A 16,800-nucleotide genomic window follows, 5' to 3' on the forward strand; every position below is an offset into this window, starting at 1 on the left:
CGCTGGGCTTGGAGTCAGGAAGATCTGAGTTCAAATCTGGCCTCAGATGTCAACTAGCCGTGTGACCCTGGGCAAGTCACTTCACCATGTTTGCCTCAGTATCCTTATCTGTGAAATGAACTGGAGAAGGAAATGGCAAACCACTCTTGTATCTCTGCCAAGAAAGCCCCAAATGCGGTCATGAAGAGTCAGACATGACTGAAAAGACTGAATACCACTACCGCCATCACTACCACCACTACCAACAAGAGAAGGAGTTCCTGGAGACAACCTTTGAAGTCCCTTTGTGATTCTAATACTATGATCTGATCAATAAACACTTGTTGAGTATCTCTGGCAGAGAAAAGCAGGAAGGAAACAGGGAATATCATCTCCTGAGCTCTGCTCACGGCACATCCTCCATGACGGTTTGTTGAAAGGAGCACTTGTAGAAGCTGGAAGCCTCCATGGGCATTACCTAGGGTAGAGAGCTGCTTGAAATGGAGGCAAGCACTGGGCTGGCCCAGCAGGTCCAGCCGATGGTAGAGCAGCTTGCTGCTGGGTACTGTGTTCAGGTTCTTCAGCTGCCTGACAGGCACCTCCGGCTGGATCACTACGATGCACAGGATGAAGGAGGTGTCCTGCACCTGAAAGCAAGGCCAAAGACACAAGATCAGGGAGGCTGCAGCCGCAGTGGAAAGGTGGCCAGGCGGCGTGTTTTCCATGTGGTTGGCTCCCCTTTCCTAGGAGAGGGTACGGGAAGAAGTCAGGGAAGAAAGGTCTCTGGCAGCATGGACAGAGCCCTGGTCTTGAAGGCGAGGGGACCCAGATTCAAAATCCCCATTTACTAGCTGAGCAAACCATTTAAACCTTCCTGTGCCTCAGTTTTCTCATCTGTGAAATAGGAATAATTGTCCCACCTACCTCACAAGGTGTTTGTGAAGATCAAATACAACAGTATACCAAAAACTAGACATGATGGGTAGGGCGATGGACTTGGAGTCAGAATGTCCAGAGTTCAAATCCTACACTTAGAAGCTGTATGACCCTGGGTCATGCACAACCTCACTGAACCACAGTTTCCTCATATGCATAATGGCTTAATAATAGCACCTACATCCCACGGTTGTTACAAGGATTGAACAAGATAATATGTAGAAGATACTTTGCAAAACTTAAAGCGCCATAGAAATGTGGATTATTATTATTCTTACAGGGTTGTTGGGATCAAGTGAATGAAGGGCTGTAAAATGCTTTGCAAATCTTAAAGTACTATAACATATCAATTATTATTATTATTTACATGATGAAGAGAGAAGACTTAGAAAATAGCTTGAGAGAATGTTAAGGGGACAGGTACCATGGTCCATTCCTGATTTCCCATATTAAAAGAGGCTACCAGTGGGGTAGAATTGGGAAAAAACAACAACAATTTGCTTTGGAAATACAGTTTGGGGGAAGGATTGGGTGGAGTGAGAGGAAATCAATCCCCAAATCCAGGCAGGTATGAAACCACTGGGAAGCTTTAGCTAAGGTTTGTCACTGGTGTTTCTCCCTAGCTCAGTCCCTTCACCCCACTTGTGACTGGCTGGGACCAAGCATCCTCCTCCAGTCCAATGAAAAGCACCGTCTTAAGCTCCCAGGCCCAACTCCCTGTCTCTCCGCTTGCCACCTGGCTCACACTTTGTACGTGAGTGGTGATGAGCAGGGCACACACTTCAAGGACACAATTAGGGAAGGCTCTGGGAGTTGGGGAGAGACAATGAAAGGTTTTGGTTTCAAACCAGATGTGTGGCTCAACCCAATTTATTCCAAAATGAAGATCTCTAAGGCCCCTTCTGGGTCTCAATCTCATGATCTCTAAAAATAAGGGGGTTTTACGGGAGGATCACCCTACCGTGGTGACTGCCCACATCTGGGCCTCGTCTACAAAATGTCATAAATGAATAACATTAACAAAGGAACCAAAACCAAATCTGAGCAAAACTATCACGTAAGACAACAGAAAAACCAGCGGGTTTGGAACCAGAGGACCAAGGCGCGAATCCCAAATCTTCCATTAGTGCCTGTGGGATCTTCAGCAAGCTGCTAAACCTTTCTGTTTGGCCCTCAGTCTGCTCATCTGCAGTGATAATGGAACAGTAGAATGAATGTGCCCTCTGTCCCTCTGACTCCAAGTCCATGCTTCACCTCATTCTCTGGGGATGGGGGGGTCCTCTAAATGGAAGCTTGATTTTGTTTTTGTCAGTGTGGAAGAGGCTGTAGAGGTCACCTCTTCTAGCTTCTTCACTTTACAGATAAGGAAACCGAGGCCTAGAGGAGTAAACCCAGCCAAGGTCCCACAGCTAGTTAAGGGCAGCGCTGGGGTTCAAACTTGGGTCTAGTGACTCTGTTTAGCCGGGCTTTCCCTTAAGCCAGGATCTCCTTTGAGAGACACCTGAACGGCCCCATCTGGAGGTCTGTAGAAGCGTGTGTTGTTCAGAGACTGGCAAACTGGATACTTCCCAGACTTGAGATTCGGTGACAGTCCAGGGCAGGAAGAGGACCACCCCTCAAGGTGATTTTCCTGCCTTCTCTGAACCTCATCTATAAAGGGGCGCTACTCCTGCTTGTGGAGGGGATCTAACGAGACCGTGCGTCCAGGCAGTGATCTATATTCAAAGGCCCTGGGTTCAAATCCTGCCTCTGAAATGTGTTACCTGTAGGACCCAGGCCCAAGTCACTCAACCTCTCATAGCCTCAGTTTCCCTATCTGTAAAATGCGAGAATTGGATTAGATGGCCTCCGAGGTCTCTTCCACCTCTGGATGTTTTGTCTTGTAATCCTGGATAAAACATCTTGAAAACATTAAAATGCTAGGTTAATGTCAGATACTAACCTTCCTTGGAATAAGAATTGCTGGCACCTACACAGCACTTTCAGTTACAAAGCACTTTAAAAATACTGTTTTATTTTATCCTTGAAACAACCCTGGGAAATAGGTGCTATTACTGTCCCCATCTTGCAGATGAGGAAACTGAGGCAGAAGAGGTTAGGTGACCAGGGTCACATAGCAACTAAGTATCTAAAGCTGGATTTGAACTCAGGTCTTCCTGACTATCCACTAAGCCACCTACTAACAAGAAGTAAGTTTGTTAACAAATTTACTGTGTAACATTGTAACAAAGTTTTGTGACATCACCAGGAGGGTGGCCTGTGATTGGACAGCCTCCTTGCTTCACTAAGTTTTCCATTTGCTGGATGTCCTGGAGGAAACTATGCCTGGGCCATCAGATTTAAAACCAGAATTCTAACTAGGAGGGCTCCAGATAGCAAATCCATCCCTAGGATTCAGCATCCCCACTTTTTCCAGTCCATTCAGAGGGGCTTTGGTTACATGGCACCCTTATGCTTTTCAAGCCAATAACTTAATCTCACAGTTTTACTTACACACACACACACACACACACACACACACACACACACACACATACATATAACATACGAATTTATATGTCTGTGTGTGTATATATACAATATGAGTTTACACGTGTATATATATACACAATATATGAGTTTATATATGTACATATTATGTATGTATACACATATATGTATGTGTTTATATATATAGATAGATATAATACATATACATGTACTATATATGAGCTTACATATGTGTATATATCTATATCTATCTATTTATCTGTTAGTCTGTCTGTCTGTCTGTCTACCTATCCGTCGTAAGGTTACCTCATTTAAATGCCTCCCATAACCCACCAGTACCCGCTACGTTTTCTGGCACAGACCCTCAGTCAATTATTCCAGATGTAAGCTAAATCTGCCTGACTTCTCATGTAGCAACATTCCTTTATCCTGAGCTCGATTTAAGTGTTCAGATTTGTTCACAAATTAAGTTAGACAGCTCAAAGTCCATTTTTTCTTGCTAATGGATAGAGAGAATTTTTTTTTTCTTTTTAAGAAGCTGAACATTTTTTCCTTCTTAATCTTCCACTTCAGTTTCATCTGTCAAATGGGAGAATTGTAGACAAGTTGATCCCTTGCCTTAGAAGGCATGAAAGCAGAGTTGGCCTCTGTGACCACAGGGAGTGGGGAGAATGTAGGAGAGTCACATTCACAAAGTGTGACAGCACCCCTTTCCCCCTCTACAATGGAATACCTAATTAATTTGTCATAATACTAAATTGGGGGCAGTTAGGTGGCAAAATGGATAGGGCACCGGCCTGGAGTCAGGAAGCCTCCTTTTCCTGAGTCCAAATCTGGCCTTAGACAGGTACTAGCTGTGTGATCCTGGCCAAGTCACTTAACTGTTTGCCTCAGTTTCCTCATCTGCAAAATGAGCTGGAGGAGGAAATGGCAAACCACTGCAGTGTCTTTGCCAAGAAAACCCCATAAATGGGGTTACCAAGAGTCAGACTGGACTGAAATGACTGAACAACAACTTTTCCCATTAGAATATAAACTCCTTGAGGTCAGGCACTATTTATCTTTGGGCTTATATTTGTATCATCAGTGCTTAACATAGTGTCTGACTCATAGAGTTAGTGCTTAGTAAATGTCTGCAGCCTGTCACCATTCTGGCCTTCAGTTTCCTCATTGGAAATATGGAGATACCTGCAATACTGACCTTTTAGGTTTGTCGAGAGGATCCAAAGACACCTATGTACACAAAGTTCTTTTAATAATAACTGCATAAATGCCAGTTGCTATTATTTTCTTATTATTATCCAAACAAGGTGTGGGTAGAAGCTGTAGATCTGAAAAAGATCTGGGGGTTTTAGTGGACTACAAGCTCACTTTGAGTCAGTGGAAGGACTGGCTGCAGAACATGTTCCTGGGAGTTTGGGGTGTATTAGGAGAAGGTAGAGCTTTCAGGAACAGGGAAAGGTGAGGGTCCCATTGTCCTCTGCCCTTGTCAGGCCTCATCTGCAATACTGGGTTCAATTCTAGGTACCCTCTGCTAAGAAAGACACTAAGAATCTTGAGAGTGCCCAGAGGAAGGTAATGAGGATGATGATGCAGAACCTCAAGTTGATGGCAAATGAGGGTAACCAGAAAGAAATGAACATGTTTAGCCTGGAGAAGTCTCAGCTTGGGGCAGATAGGACAGCTGCTTTCAAGTACATGAAGGGCCATCATGGGAAGGAGAAACTGTCTCTTGGCCTCCCCTGGCTTCCCCGGGGCATATTTAGCCTGGGGAGAGATGTGAGAACTGTGTTCAAATCCCAGGAGGGTTCTCATGTGGAAGGATTTCACTCGTCCTGTTTGGTCCCAGAAGGCAGAACAAGCATGGTGGGGACGGGGGCGGGAAATCTGCCAGGGGCCAATGGGGGATTGATGACAGCTGTCCCAGTGGAGAAAGGCTCTCCAGAGGTGATGGGTGCTCCTCTTTGGAGACCTCCAAGGAGAGGGTGGATGGCCACTTGCTGGGTATGTTATAGTGGGGATTCTTTTTGTGTGTGGATTAGTCTGGATGCCTGGAAACCTCCCTTCACATCTAAAATTTAGTAATTCTATGATACCTCATAGCTGTGTGATCCTAGGCAAGTCACTGAATGTGTCTGGGCCTCATTCTCCTCAGCTAGAGAATGGGAATAACAATACCTGTGCTAATTAACTCATAGGGTTGACATGAAGTTCAATCAATCGCCTCACATCCACTCACCGCAGCACTGTGCTATGGTGTTAATGTATGTAAACTGCTTTAAAACCTTTGAAGTCTACAAAAGTAACAGTTATTATTACTCAAATGCATGAAGGAGTTCTAGTGTGGAAACTACCTTCAGCAATTACATTACAGCCCATCTATAAGAATAGTTAAGTCTGGGGGCAGCTAGGTGATGCAGTGGATAGAGCTCCAGCCTTGAAGTCAGGAGGATCTAAGTTCAAATCCTGCCTCAGAAACTTGACACTTACTAGCTGTGTGACCCTGGGCAAGTCACTTAAGCCCAATTGCCTTACCAAATAAACAAACAAACAAACAAAAAAGAATAGTCAAGTCCTAGAAAACTGCCAGAGGACAAATGGGCGTTAAGGGTCATAGAGTAATTCAGTGTCCAAGGCAGGGCTCAACACATGTCCATGTCTTCCTGGCTCCATGACTATCAGAGGTGCCAAGCTGTGTCTACCAGTTATTACTTACATAATAACTGGATATTATACATCATTCATCAAGCATTTATCAAGCACTTTCTATGCACTTGGTATTGGGGATACATACAGAGACATGAAAAAATGAAACCATCCCTACACTCATTTATTTATTCATTCATTCAACAATCAATCGTTCCTTAAGCGTTTCTTAAGCACCTACTATGTGCCACAAACTGTGTTAAGCGCTAGAGATACAAAGACCAAAGACCAACAGCTCCTGCCCACAAGGAGATTATACAGCAACGGCAATAGTAACAACAAAGATGGCGCCCTACGCCCAACATTGGCGATAGGCTATTAAGACTTGAAAGCAGGAAGTAGCAGCTGGTCCATTTACTTCAAACCCCATCACGGGCTCTGCCAAAGCCTGGTGCCTGAAGCACACGCAGTATGCCTCCCCCCTTCTGTCTTCCTTCCCCTCCTCCCCCACACACTCACCATCTTCCAGGCGTAGCTGACATTATATGCTTCTTTTCCAGTTTCTCGCAGTTTGTTTATATGCCAAGACAGTGATGAGTTCACCGGCACTGTAATAATCTGACTGCCTAGAGGGAGGCTACATGGACAAAAAGAATTAAGTACTTCAGGCAAAAGATAAAATTAAGCATTTAATTAAAGATAGGGAAGAAGCTGTGAGTCCACAACCCCCTCCCGATGTTTTTTAAACACTGGGGATCCTCACTTAGGAAGGAGATAATGGGCTGTTGAAATTCAGCAAAGGCGGCCATCCTATTTGTTTTGCGTGGAAAATACCATTTCCCTCATTCTCCTTTCCTCCAGTAGGAATTAACAACCGGTCAGTGGATTCTAACCAGCCACCTCATAGAGGCATCTTTCTGCGTCCGGCTCTCTGCTCTGCCTCAATGGGGCTTCCCAACTGGGGGAAATTTCTTCATTGCTGTGACCCCATGCAACCTCTTTAGGGCAGTTAAATGAGGGAATTGGACTAGGGGACCCTGAAGGTCCCTTCCAGCTCAAACTCTAGATCATATGGTCCAATGAAGGAGGGAAGATGGCGCCCAGCTGTGATATGTATCCCTCTGGTTATTTCTGGGGCAGCTAGGTGGTGCAGTGGATAGAGCACTGGGCTGGGGATCATGAAGACTCCTCTTCCTGAGTTCAGTCTGGCCTCAGATCCTTCCTAGCCGTGAGACTCTGGGCAAACACTTCACCCTGTCTGATTCAGGTCTTCACCCGGAAAATGAGCTGAAGAAGGAAATGGCCAAACTGTTCTAGTTCTTTGCAAGAAAACCAGAAATGGGGTTACAAAGAGTCAGAAACAACTGAAGAACAACAAAAACTATTTTTTTCCTAAGACCCACGATGCTCAGTCTTCCACCAACTTAATCCCTTCCCTAGTGGCATTTTTCTACTCATTCTACCGGGGGCGGGGCTTTTTGTGACAATGCCCATCTGATTTAACAGTGGGAGCTGATGTGAATAGAGGATTTGCTTGACAGAAACTTTCTTTTCTTGCTCATCTTCCTACAATATACTTGCTAAGTAATAGTAAACAGAATAGTTGGATTCCCAAACTTTTGGCCACATTCAAGGAGGAAAATATAGCAATTACCATACTGCATTTTCATTATAACAATGCAGGTTGTTTATTTTTAAGTTCTATTGATAACCTGAAAATATCAATGTCATTTCTCAAGCCCACACATCCACTCAGAACCCTCCCTTCATTTAAGCAAAGTACATTGGCCATGCCTGACAGTGCATGCCCCATTCTGTACCAAAGTCCAGTGCCCTCTCTATGTAGTGGGGGAAAACAACCGTGTTTCCCCATCGGTTCTCAGGAGCCCAAGCTTTTCACTGCATCGATCTGAGCTCTGATGACCTGTGGGGTCATTTTCTTTTCTGTTATTTTAGTCACTGTGAACATTAATAACATTCATGCATACGACACATTTGGGTCTTTTCCCTGAGAAAACTTCAGGACCATCGGCTTTTCCTTACCTTAGAATATTCTGCCTAACCAACTCGAACTTGGGGATGTTTTCATAATGGATGATGTCAGTGTGAAGAGGGGGCTCCGCCAATAAGTAAGGCCTTGTCAGTGATGGATGCATAAGGGTGTAGCCTGGAATAAGAAACAATCAAGAAATATAGCAGTAGAAATGACTTTGGGCACACTTTGCATGGACTGATCTGTGTATATTGGGATTCTTCCCCTCCCCCCTAAGATTGAGGGTTTGTTGAGAAGCCCAAATGTGATACTGTCTATATAGTGTTTTTAACTTCAACTTGCGTAAATGTCATTTGTGATTAATAATGATAACACAAACCACACAGGCTTAGTGCCAATCAATTAATCACATACCCAAAAAGCATTTATTAAAGCACCTATTCTGTACCAGGTACCATGGTAGACCCTAGGGTACAAAGTGGAAAAAAATTTTGTCAAGGACCAAAGGATTCTTCTTGGCCATGCTAAAATCTGCTCAGGCTCTCTCTCCAATAGAATTTTGAAGGTATTGTGCCTAGGCAGCTAGGTGGCACATGGGATAGAATGCTGTGACTGGAATCAGGAGACCCGAATTCAAATCTAGCCTCAGACGCTTACTAGCTGTGTCACCCTGGGTAAGTCACTTAACCTCTGCTTCAGTTTCCACATCTGTAAAATGGAGATACCAATAGCACCTGCCTCTTAAGATTATTGTGAGGATCAAATGAGTTAATAATTGTAATGCACTTAATGGTTCTTGGCATTTAGTGAGCTTTTAATGTTTGCTCCCATCCCCTGTTTATCCTTTTAAAAATCCCAGAGATCACTTAAATCCTTAAGGCCATAAATCTGTGATAAAGTAATAATGCAAGCCTAGGATCTAATAAGCTTAGAAAAAAAAAAAGCCCAAACACTAGGAAGACTGATCTGGCTCTACCTTTTGCCAAGTTCTCCTTCTGTCCAATTCCCTGATGGTACAAGTATTCCCTATCTGCCTCTCACTGCAGGAAATCCATGAATATTTATTCTCCAAGTTATTATCATTATTGCATTTCATTCCCTTAATTAAACTGCCTTTGGACAGAACTAGTCCAACTACTTTTGCATTAAATGTATTAAATTTTCCTCCTGACTTAAGATCCCCTGTCACTGACAAATAAAAAACCCTACATCACGGCAGGCAGGCCACAGGCTGTGAGTAATAGAACTGTTAGCACAGCAGGGAAGGCAGAGGGTGGGGGGAAGGGTGGTTAGGTGTCTCCTTGTAACAGGAGAAGGCATTTCTCGCCATACTCCCCTGACCTGAGGTGGGTCTTAAAAGGTTTTTTTTTTTTAAATAACTGTATCATGTATTTTTATAACTGTATCAATGTATTATTATTATTATTTTATAACTCTTTGTAGGTCCAGTGTACTTAGGTGAGGAAGGTAATGTATCAGTGCCAAAATAGAGAACCTAACCCAAACAAGTCTGTGGATGAAATGTGATGCACCGTGAGAAAACATGGGGAAGGGGTGAGGTACAACCCAGTCAGAAAAGTGATGGGGTGTGATGGTTTGAGAGTCCCTAGGGGCTACCTTCCCCCATTTCTAAATTCTTACACTTCAGCTGGGACTTCTCTTGGCTGAAAGAGGAAGCCAGCAGGGGATTTTCTGGTACAGTGGCTTTATAATCAAAGGTCTGGTGTTAAAATCATGCCTGTGACATGCATCCCCTGTGTGATCCTGGGTAAATCATTTCGTCACCTCATGCTTCAGTTTCCTCATCTGTAAAATGTGGGAGTAGGCCCAGCTGCCTTGTAAGGTCTTATCCAGCTCTGGCTCTCTGAGCTTACGTTCTCGGCATTTTTCTACCTCTGATACTCTGCTGGTAAACCACTTCACTTAGCCCTTTAGGGAGTGGCCCAAGGTGAGCTTCTGTTTTCCAATTCAGAAGAAATTTCAGATGAGAATGTGCCCACCCAGAGACACTGCTCTCTTAGCAAGCCTTCATTCAGCACCCATTTGTTAAATGCCTACCCCAATCACAGCACAGTAATAGATGTCAGAAGAGACACTAGTTAAGACACAGTCCCTGAGTTCACAAAACTTCCAATCTTGTTAAATGATAAGACTGAAACGATGAGAACTATAATACAACAATAATACAGGGGAAAACAAGGTGAAGCAGTAGACAGCACACCAGCCCTGGAGTCAGAAGGACCTGAGCTCAAATTCAGCCTCAGACACTTGACACTACCTGTGTGGCCCTGGGCAAGCCACTTAACCCCAATTGCCTCGCACACACACCCTTCTCACCCCCCCCCCAAAAAAAACCAACAACAATAATACAGGAGAGGCCTTATGGGATAGCAGAGAGGACCATAATGTTTGGAGTTAGAAAGACCTGTTTCAAATCTCATCTCAGGCATTTACCAATTGTGTGATTCTGGGCAAAACACCCAATTTCTCTGGGCCTCAGTTTCCTCATTTACAAAAAGGGGTATCTAAGGTATAGTTATTGATATATGATCATTTGAGTTAGGGGCTCTTTCCTTGGGCTCTATGAACTTAATTTTTAAAAAAAAATTTTCTATGTAAATGGTTTTCTTTATAATCCTATGTATTTTATTTTATGCATCGAAAACATGATTCTGAAAAGGAGTCCGTAAGTTTCAACAGACTACCAAAGGGTCCATACCCCACCCCCCAAAGTTAAGAATCCTTGTCCCAAGTGAATTAGGAAGGTGCTCTTTGAGGTTGGGGGTGGTGTGGGTAGTCACCAACAGGGTGTATTCATAGAAGACTTCCTGGACAAGGTGTTGAGAATTCAATGGACTGAGAGAAGGAGGGAGTGGGGAGAATGTGAGAAGAGGTAACAAAGGCAGGAGGAGTTAGAGCATCTTCTGGAGCAGAAAACATTCTGGTTTCAGTGTAATGTGTGGAGAGAGGGAATGTGGACGGGGAGGATAACTCAACAGCAGCTACAGCCACAGCAGCAGTGCTCATTCATAGCACTTCAAGGTTTGCCAAGGGCTTTTCAAATAAGACCTCATCTGATTCTCCCAACAGTCTTGGGAGGAAGGTTCTAAGTATCCCTAAAAGAAGGGATACTTCTGTGTACTAAGTACAATACTCCAGATGTGGTCTGGCCAGGGCAGGAAATTCAATCCAGCACTTAGCACAGTGCCTGGCGCATAGTAGGCACTTAATAATTCACTGATTGAATTCTATTCAGTTGAAATCAATTCAAGCATGAAGTAAGTGCCCATGCTAAGCACTAGGGAGCAAAGACAAAAATGAAACAAATGGTCAGGGGCTATCCTGACCATCCTGACCATCCATTTTCAAGGATGGGGGCAATACCGTAGGCAGAGAAATCAATACAAAATTATCTCAAAGTAAATAGAAAATAACTTTGGTGTTTGGGGAAAGAGTATGAACAATTGAGGGATGAGCTTATGGCACCTGAGCTGAACTCTGAAGGAAGTGAGCAGTTCCACAAATCAGTGGTCAGGAGGGAGGGCATACTAGGCAATGGGGGCAATTAGTGGTGAGGAGGGAGGGTGCACTAGGCTATGGGGGCAGTCTGTGCAAACACAGATGGGATGATAGGTATGGGGGAATATTAAGAGTGTAAGAGGACTCTTCCCTCCTTGGTTCTGGACACTAGGCCTGTCTTAATTAGCTGTGTTTAATTACCTTTGTCATCTATGAGAAAAGTATAGGAAGCCAAAGAGTCTTGGTAATATGTCACATCTTCTAGGATATAAGCCAGGTTAACATCCACTCCTACAATCCCCAGGAGGAGGTTTCCAAAGTAACAGGGTTTGCTCACTGTCATTATCAAACCTGAGGGGAAAAAAAGGGTGGGGGGAGGACACGACATAGAAAGCATTAGCAGTAGACTGTGGCCTGAGACTCACTATCTGACAAAGGCTTAGATCAGCCATCCATCAGCTGCCTAAAATCAAAGGATCCCATGAGAGCCAATCCCACTGATGGATTCCTCTGTAGACACCGCGTAAAGCTATTGAGAATTCACTCTATAAACACAATGTCAAGAGGACTCACCTATATGATTGCAGACAACCCCAACCATGCGGATTTGGGCAGTTCAGACACTTGGCCAGTCCCTTTCCTGGCTAATATGATGGGGGAGGAGGGTCTCACCAGAGCAGTGGCAAAGAAAGCCTCAGAATCCTAGGATGGGGAGAGCTTTCCAGCCCCAAGCCTGACTCCAGTCTATGTTCCAGCCCTTTACGACCCTCAGAGCTTTTGAAGAAGGCTTCGTGGGTCTATGGGTGACCAGATAAACCCCTTGGACTTTCATCCTTGACCCTTCCCTCTCTCTCAGCCCCCATTGCCAATCTTTTGCCAAGGTCAATTGATTTAATTTCTTTTTTAACCATCTCTTGTACATGCCCCATCCTCACCCTTGACACTGCCAATGCCCTGTACAAGTCCTCATTGCCTCTCACCTAGACTACTGTAAACCATATGCTGATTGGTCTTCTGGCCACTAGTCTCCGCCCACTCAACTTTCCAAGTGATCTTTCTGAAGCCCAGCTTTGACCATGGCACCTTGCCCCATGGCCCCCTACATCAATATCAATGAATCAGGTCTAGTCCCTATCCCCCTTCTTATCCATCTAGCATAGAAATTATTTGGTATGGATATTATTAGCACCATCATCATCAACATCTAAGTTGTTATGGGGGAGACCACAAGGAAGGATTGGGAGGAAAGATGACATCTGAACCCTTTGCCTTGGCCTGTTCAATTTCAGGTGTTCTCCAAACTCACCATCCCCCATTTCATCAGAGAAAGGGAGGCTAAAAACAGCCTCGTCGATCATGCGATTAGGGAGGTTGGTGTAGAAGCGGCCAACGGTGGTCTCCAGGTTACTCAGCTGATTCAGGACCATCATACTCCCCTTCACGACGGGCAAGGCTGTCCGGTCAGGCACACCGTACTTCATGGAGTTTTGTTCAGCTAGATCTCTCAGGAAGGCCAGTTCTTTCAAACCAGTCACTCCATCTGAAAGGGAGATTCAGAGGACAAAAATGAAAAACAGGATTCCTCCTCTTCTCCCACCTGCATTTGATTCCCTGTGGTTTATGAGCAATGGGGATCCTCTTGAGGGAAAACTGAACTGTGGCCTACTCCTAGAAGACTCAGACTTCTGAAGGTCCAGTTGAGACCCAAAGCTTAACTGCCAACTTCTCTCCTGAAGCAAGAAGACAAAAGCATAATCTTTCTACATATAAAGGCATTATTGAGAGGCAGTTCAGTACAGAGGATAGAATACTGACTCAGCAGTCAGAAGGCATGGGTTCAAATCCCACTTTTAACTCTAATCACCTTGGGTAAGTTGCTTAAAGGCAGCTTGGTGACACAGTGGATAAAGGGCCAACAGACCCTAACTATCCATGTGACCCTGGGCAAGTCACCTAACCCTCTTTGCCTCAATTTCTTCATCTGAAAAATGATCTGGAGAAGGAAATGGCAAACCACTTCAGCTTCTTTGCCAAGAAAACCCCAAATGGGGTCATGAAGAGTTGGATAGAACTGAAAAATGACTGAACAACGAAAGTTGCTTGAGCTCCTTGGGTAACAATTTCTTCATCTGCAAAATGAAGGTGTTGGACTAGTTTAGTGGTTTTTACCCTTTTTGGTGTCTTGGGCCCTTCAGGCATTCTGGTAAAGTCTATCGACCCCTTCTCAGAATCATATTTTTAAACACTTGAAGGAATGCTAGATTTCAGTTAGAGAGTAGTGAAAATAAAAATGTAACGTTTCCACCAATAGAGTCAGGAATCTGTGGCCCCTGGACAGCATGGACTCTGAAGTCCCTTTAGCTCCAAACCTACAAGCATCTGAGGACAATCTATGAGCCTCAAATGGGAAATGATGAAAAAAAAGTGAGGGAAGAAAGGAGACCACATGGGGCTTTTCAAGATGAAATTTCCACATGAATCAGGACGTATTATTCTTTCAAGTTCAAGTTTGTGACTTGGCTTTGGTCACAAATTCCTATCCAATTCAGGCATGAAATAATTTCACTTGGGTTTCTGAAACCCTGTTCTTATTAGAAGACAATATTACGTTTACAAGAGTAGGGAAAGTTAGAAGCAGCTAAAAGAATGGCAGACATGATGGGATGCAGTCAGGAGACTCCAGGTCCTGATGCTTACTGACTGGGGGCTTTGGGCAAGTGACCACTTCTCTGGGCCTCAACCTCCTCATCTATAAAAGGGGAATGATACTACTTAGAAAACATGCCTGATTGTGCTACTGTGGGGAAAACAGCCCAATTAAGGTATTAGTCAGGGTGTTCTAAAATGTGGAGTATAGTTTTAAGCTATTGGAGCCAAAAAATCCAGGCCCTCTGACTCCAACTCCAGAACTGGCACTTTCTCTGTTATCTTGAGTTGCCCCACTCCCCAAGAAACCCTTTATATAGAAAGAGTGGTATTAATAGAAATAGTAGTAATCATATTAATAGTGGGAGGAATAAAATAGCAATAGTAGCAGTAATAGCAATAGTAGTAGTAATAGCCATCATATTAGTAATAACGGTAATAATAGTTATAGTAAAAGTAGTAAAAGCAGTAGCAATAAAAATAGTGGTAGTAATAGTAGCAATAAACAGTAATAATAGTAGTAAAAGTTGCAGTAATATAGTAGTAGCAATAACAGTAATAATAGATGTTATAATAGTGGTAATAACAATGGTAGCAATAATAATAGCAGTGGTAATAGTAGCAGTTACATGGTACTAATAATAGTTGTAATAACAGCAGCAATAGAAATAGTAGTAATAGTAGAAGTGGTAATAGTAGTAATAATAATAGGAGTAATGGTAATTACAGGAGCAGTAAAGTTGTAATAGTAGAAGCAATAAAAACAGTGGTAGTAATAGCAGCAGTAACAGTAATAATAGCCGTAATATAGTAGTAGTAATAGCAGCAGGAGTAATAATAACAGTAAATAGTAGAAGCTGTAATAGTGGTAATAACAATGGTAACGACAGTAGCAGCAGTAGTAATAACAGTAATAATAGCAGTAATATAGTACTAATAGTAATATAAGTTATGGAAAAGTAGGAATAGTAGTAGCAAAAACAGAAGTGGCAGTAATGGTAACGGTAACATAGTAACAGCAATAGCAGTAGTAGTAACAGTAATAATAGCACTAATAGTAGAAGCAGTGATAGTGATAGCTATTACAATAGAGGTTGCAATAGTAGAAAAGTAATAGCAGTAGTAAGGGCAATAATTATAGTGGTAGTAGCTGTAATATAGAGTAGCGAGAGCAACAGTAGTAGTAATAATAGTAATAGTAGCAAAAACAATAGCAGTAGTGGTAGCAATAGCATCAGTAATATAGTAATAATAGTAATAGAAGTAATAGTACTAATAGTAGCATTAACAGTAGTGATAATAATAGTAATAGTAATTATAATCATAGCTGTAGTAGAAGTAGCAATAGTAGTGCTAGTAGCAGTATTAATAGCAATATTAGTAATAATGATAATAATCTGAATAGTAGGAATAATAGTGTGGGATCACGCTTATGATAAGGGAGAGGCAGTGTCTTTCAGTGGCTACAACTGGCCCTGCAGCTTAGAAGATCTGGGTTCAAGTCTTGCCTCTGACTCATACGAACAGGTGTTCCTGGGAAATCTCCTTACTTGTCAGTGCCCCCAGGAGACTAAGATTCACAGTCTTGAAACAAGTGCAGATCTGTGTTCATAAAGAGCAATTTGTACCAATCACAGGTCCAGTCACTATCTCTGTTCAGTCTCTATTAATTTAAGATAGTGCTTAAAATGCTGTACTGCGAGGTCTGGGTTCAAATCCTGCCTCAGGTGCTTCCAAACTATGTGATCATGGGCAAGTCATTTACCTTGCAGTGTATTGGTTTGCTTATATGTATAATGGGGACACTATTATTTGCACTTAATATTACATAAATGTGAGTTGTTATTATATCCTTCCCCTGAGCTAAACAATCAAAAGCAAGGTCCTTTCTGAAGCGGAGAGCACTAGAGTCTCTGAGGAGGAAGCAATCGCCTCCTCTCCAAGGAATGATAAAGTAGAGTCAGAGGGGTTGTCAGGTGATGTATATTATCCAGTACAAGTCGGAAGAAGATCAGGCTAGTAGCAACTGGTGAATCCCTGATGAGGACTACAGAAGGAGCTCTTTGTTGACCTGACTGCAACCCTAGAGAGAGATCTGGTGCCTTCCTGTTCTTCCTGTGGTATCTGACCCAGACAGAGAGAGAACTCCCCAAAGCTTGGCAAAAAGGAAGATTCTCAGTTCTGGAGATCCATGAGAGCACATAAGATGCTGCAAGAAGGAACCTAAACAGTGTTACCAAAGATTATGGAGTCTTTGGAAAGAAACTGAAACTTTAGGGGCACAAATATTGGCATCACTGCTGCCCACCAGAGGCAAGGGATAAACTAGAGGAAAGCTGATTTAGGAAGCAAAGAGCTCATTAACAAGGTGGTACCTGAGAAGCAGCTTTGGATGGTTCAACTACAGTTTGATACAAGAATGTCCAGACAGGCATAGTGTACCCCTAAACAACAATGTATTTTGTCTAGTGTCTTCAGTAAGGAGAGTTTGACAGGCTGGTGTCTTAGGTACCAGTGTATTTGTCTTGTGTCTTTTTGGTAACGGTGTATTTGTCTGGTGTCTTTGATAACTGTGTATTTGGCTGGTATCT

At 43.2% G+C, this 16,800-nt stretch overlaps 1 protein-coding gene across 1 annotated transcript in view; it reads right to left on the bottom strand.

The window, feature by feature from the left end:
* Window positions 1-16,800, bottom strand: part of CACHD1 (cache domain containing 1) — a 248,537-nt gene that overhangs the window by 39,813 nt on the left and 191,924 nt on the right. Inside the window, exons 11-15 of the mRNA XM_027873998.1 lie at window positions 12,870-13,103; window positions 11,765-11,914; window positions 8,095-8,218; window positions 6,571-6,688; window positions 458-626 (exon numbers count right to left, since the gene is read on the bottom strand). Of these exons, the coding sequence (XP_027729799.1) occupies window positions 458-626; window positions 6,571-6,688; window positions 8,095-8,218; window positions 11,765-11,914; window positions 12,870-13,103 (795 nt within the window). The remainder of the gene's footprint in view (window positions 1-457; window positions 627-6,570; window positions 6,689-8,094; window positions 8,219-11,764; window positions 11,915-12,869; window positions 13,104-16,800) is intronic.

The sequence above is a fragment of the Vombatus ursinus genome, unplaced genomic scaffold (genome assembly GCF_900497805.2).
Source record: "Vombatus ursinus unplaced genomic scaffold, bare-nosed wombat genome assembly UNPS02014804.1, whole genome shotgun sequence".
Lineage (NCBI taxonomy): Eukaryota > Metazoa > Chordata > Mammalia > Diprotodontia > Vombatidae > Vombatus > Vombatus ursinus.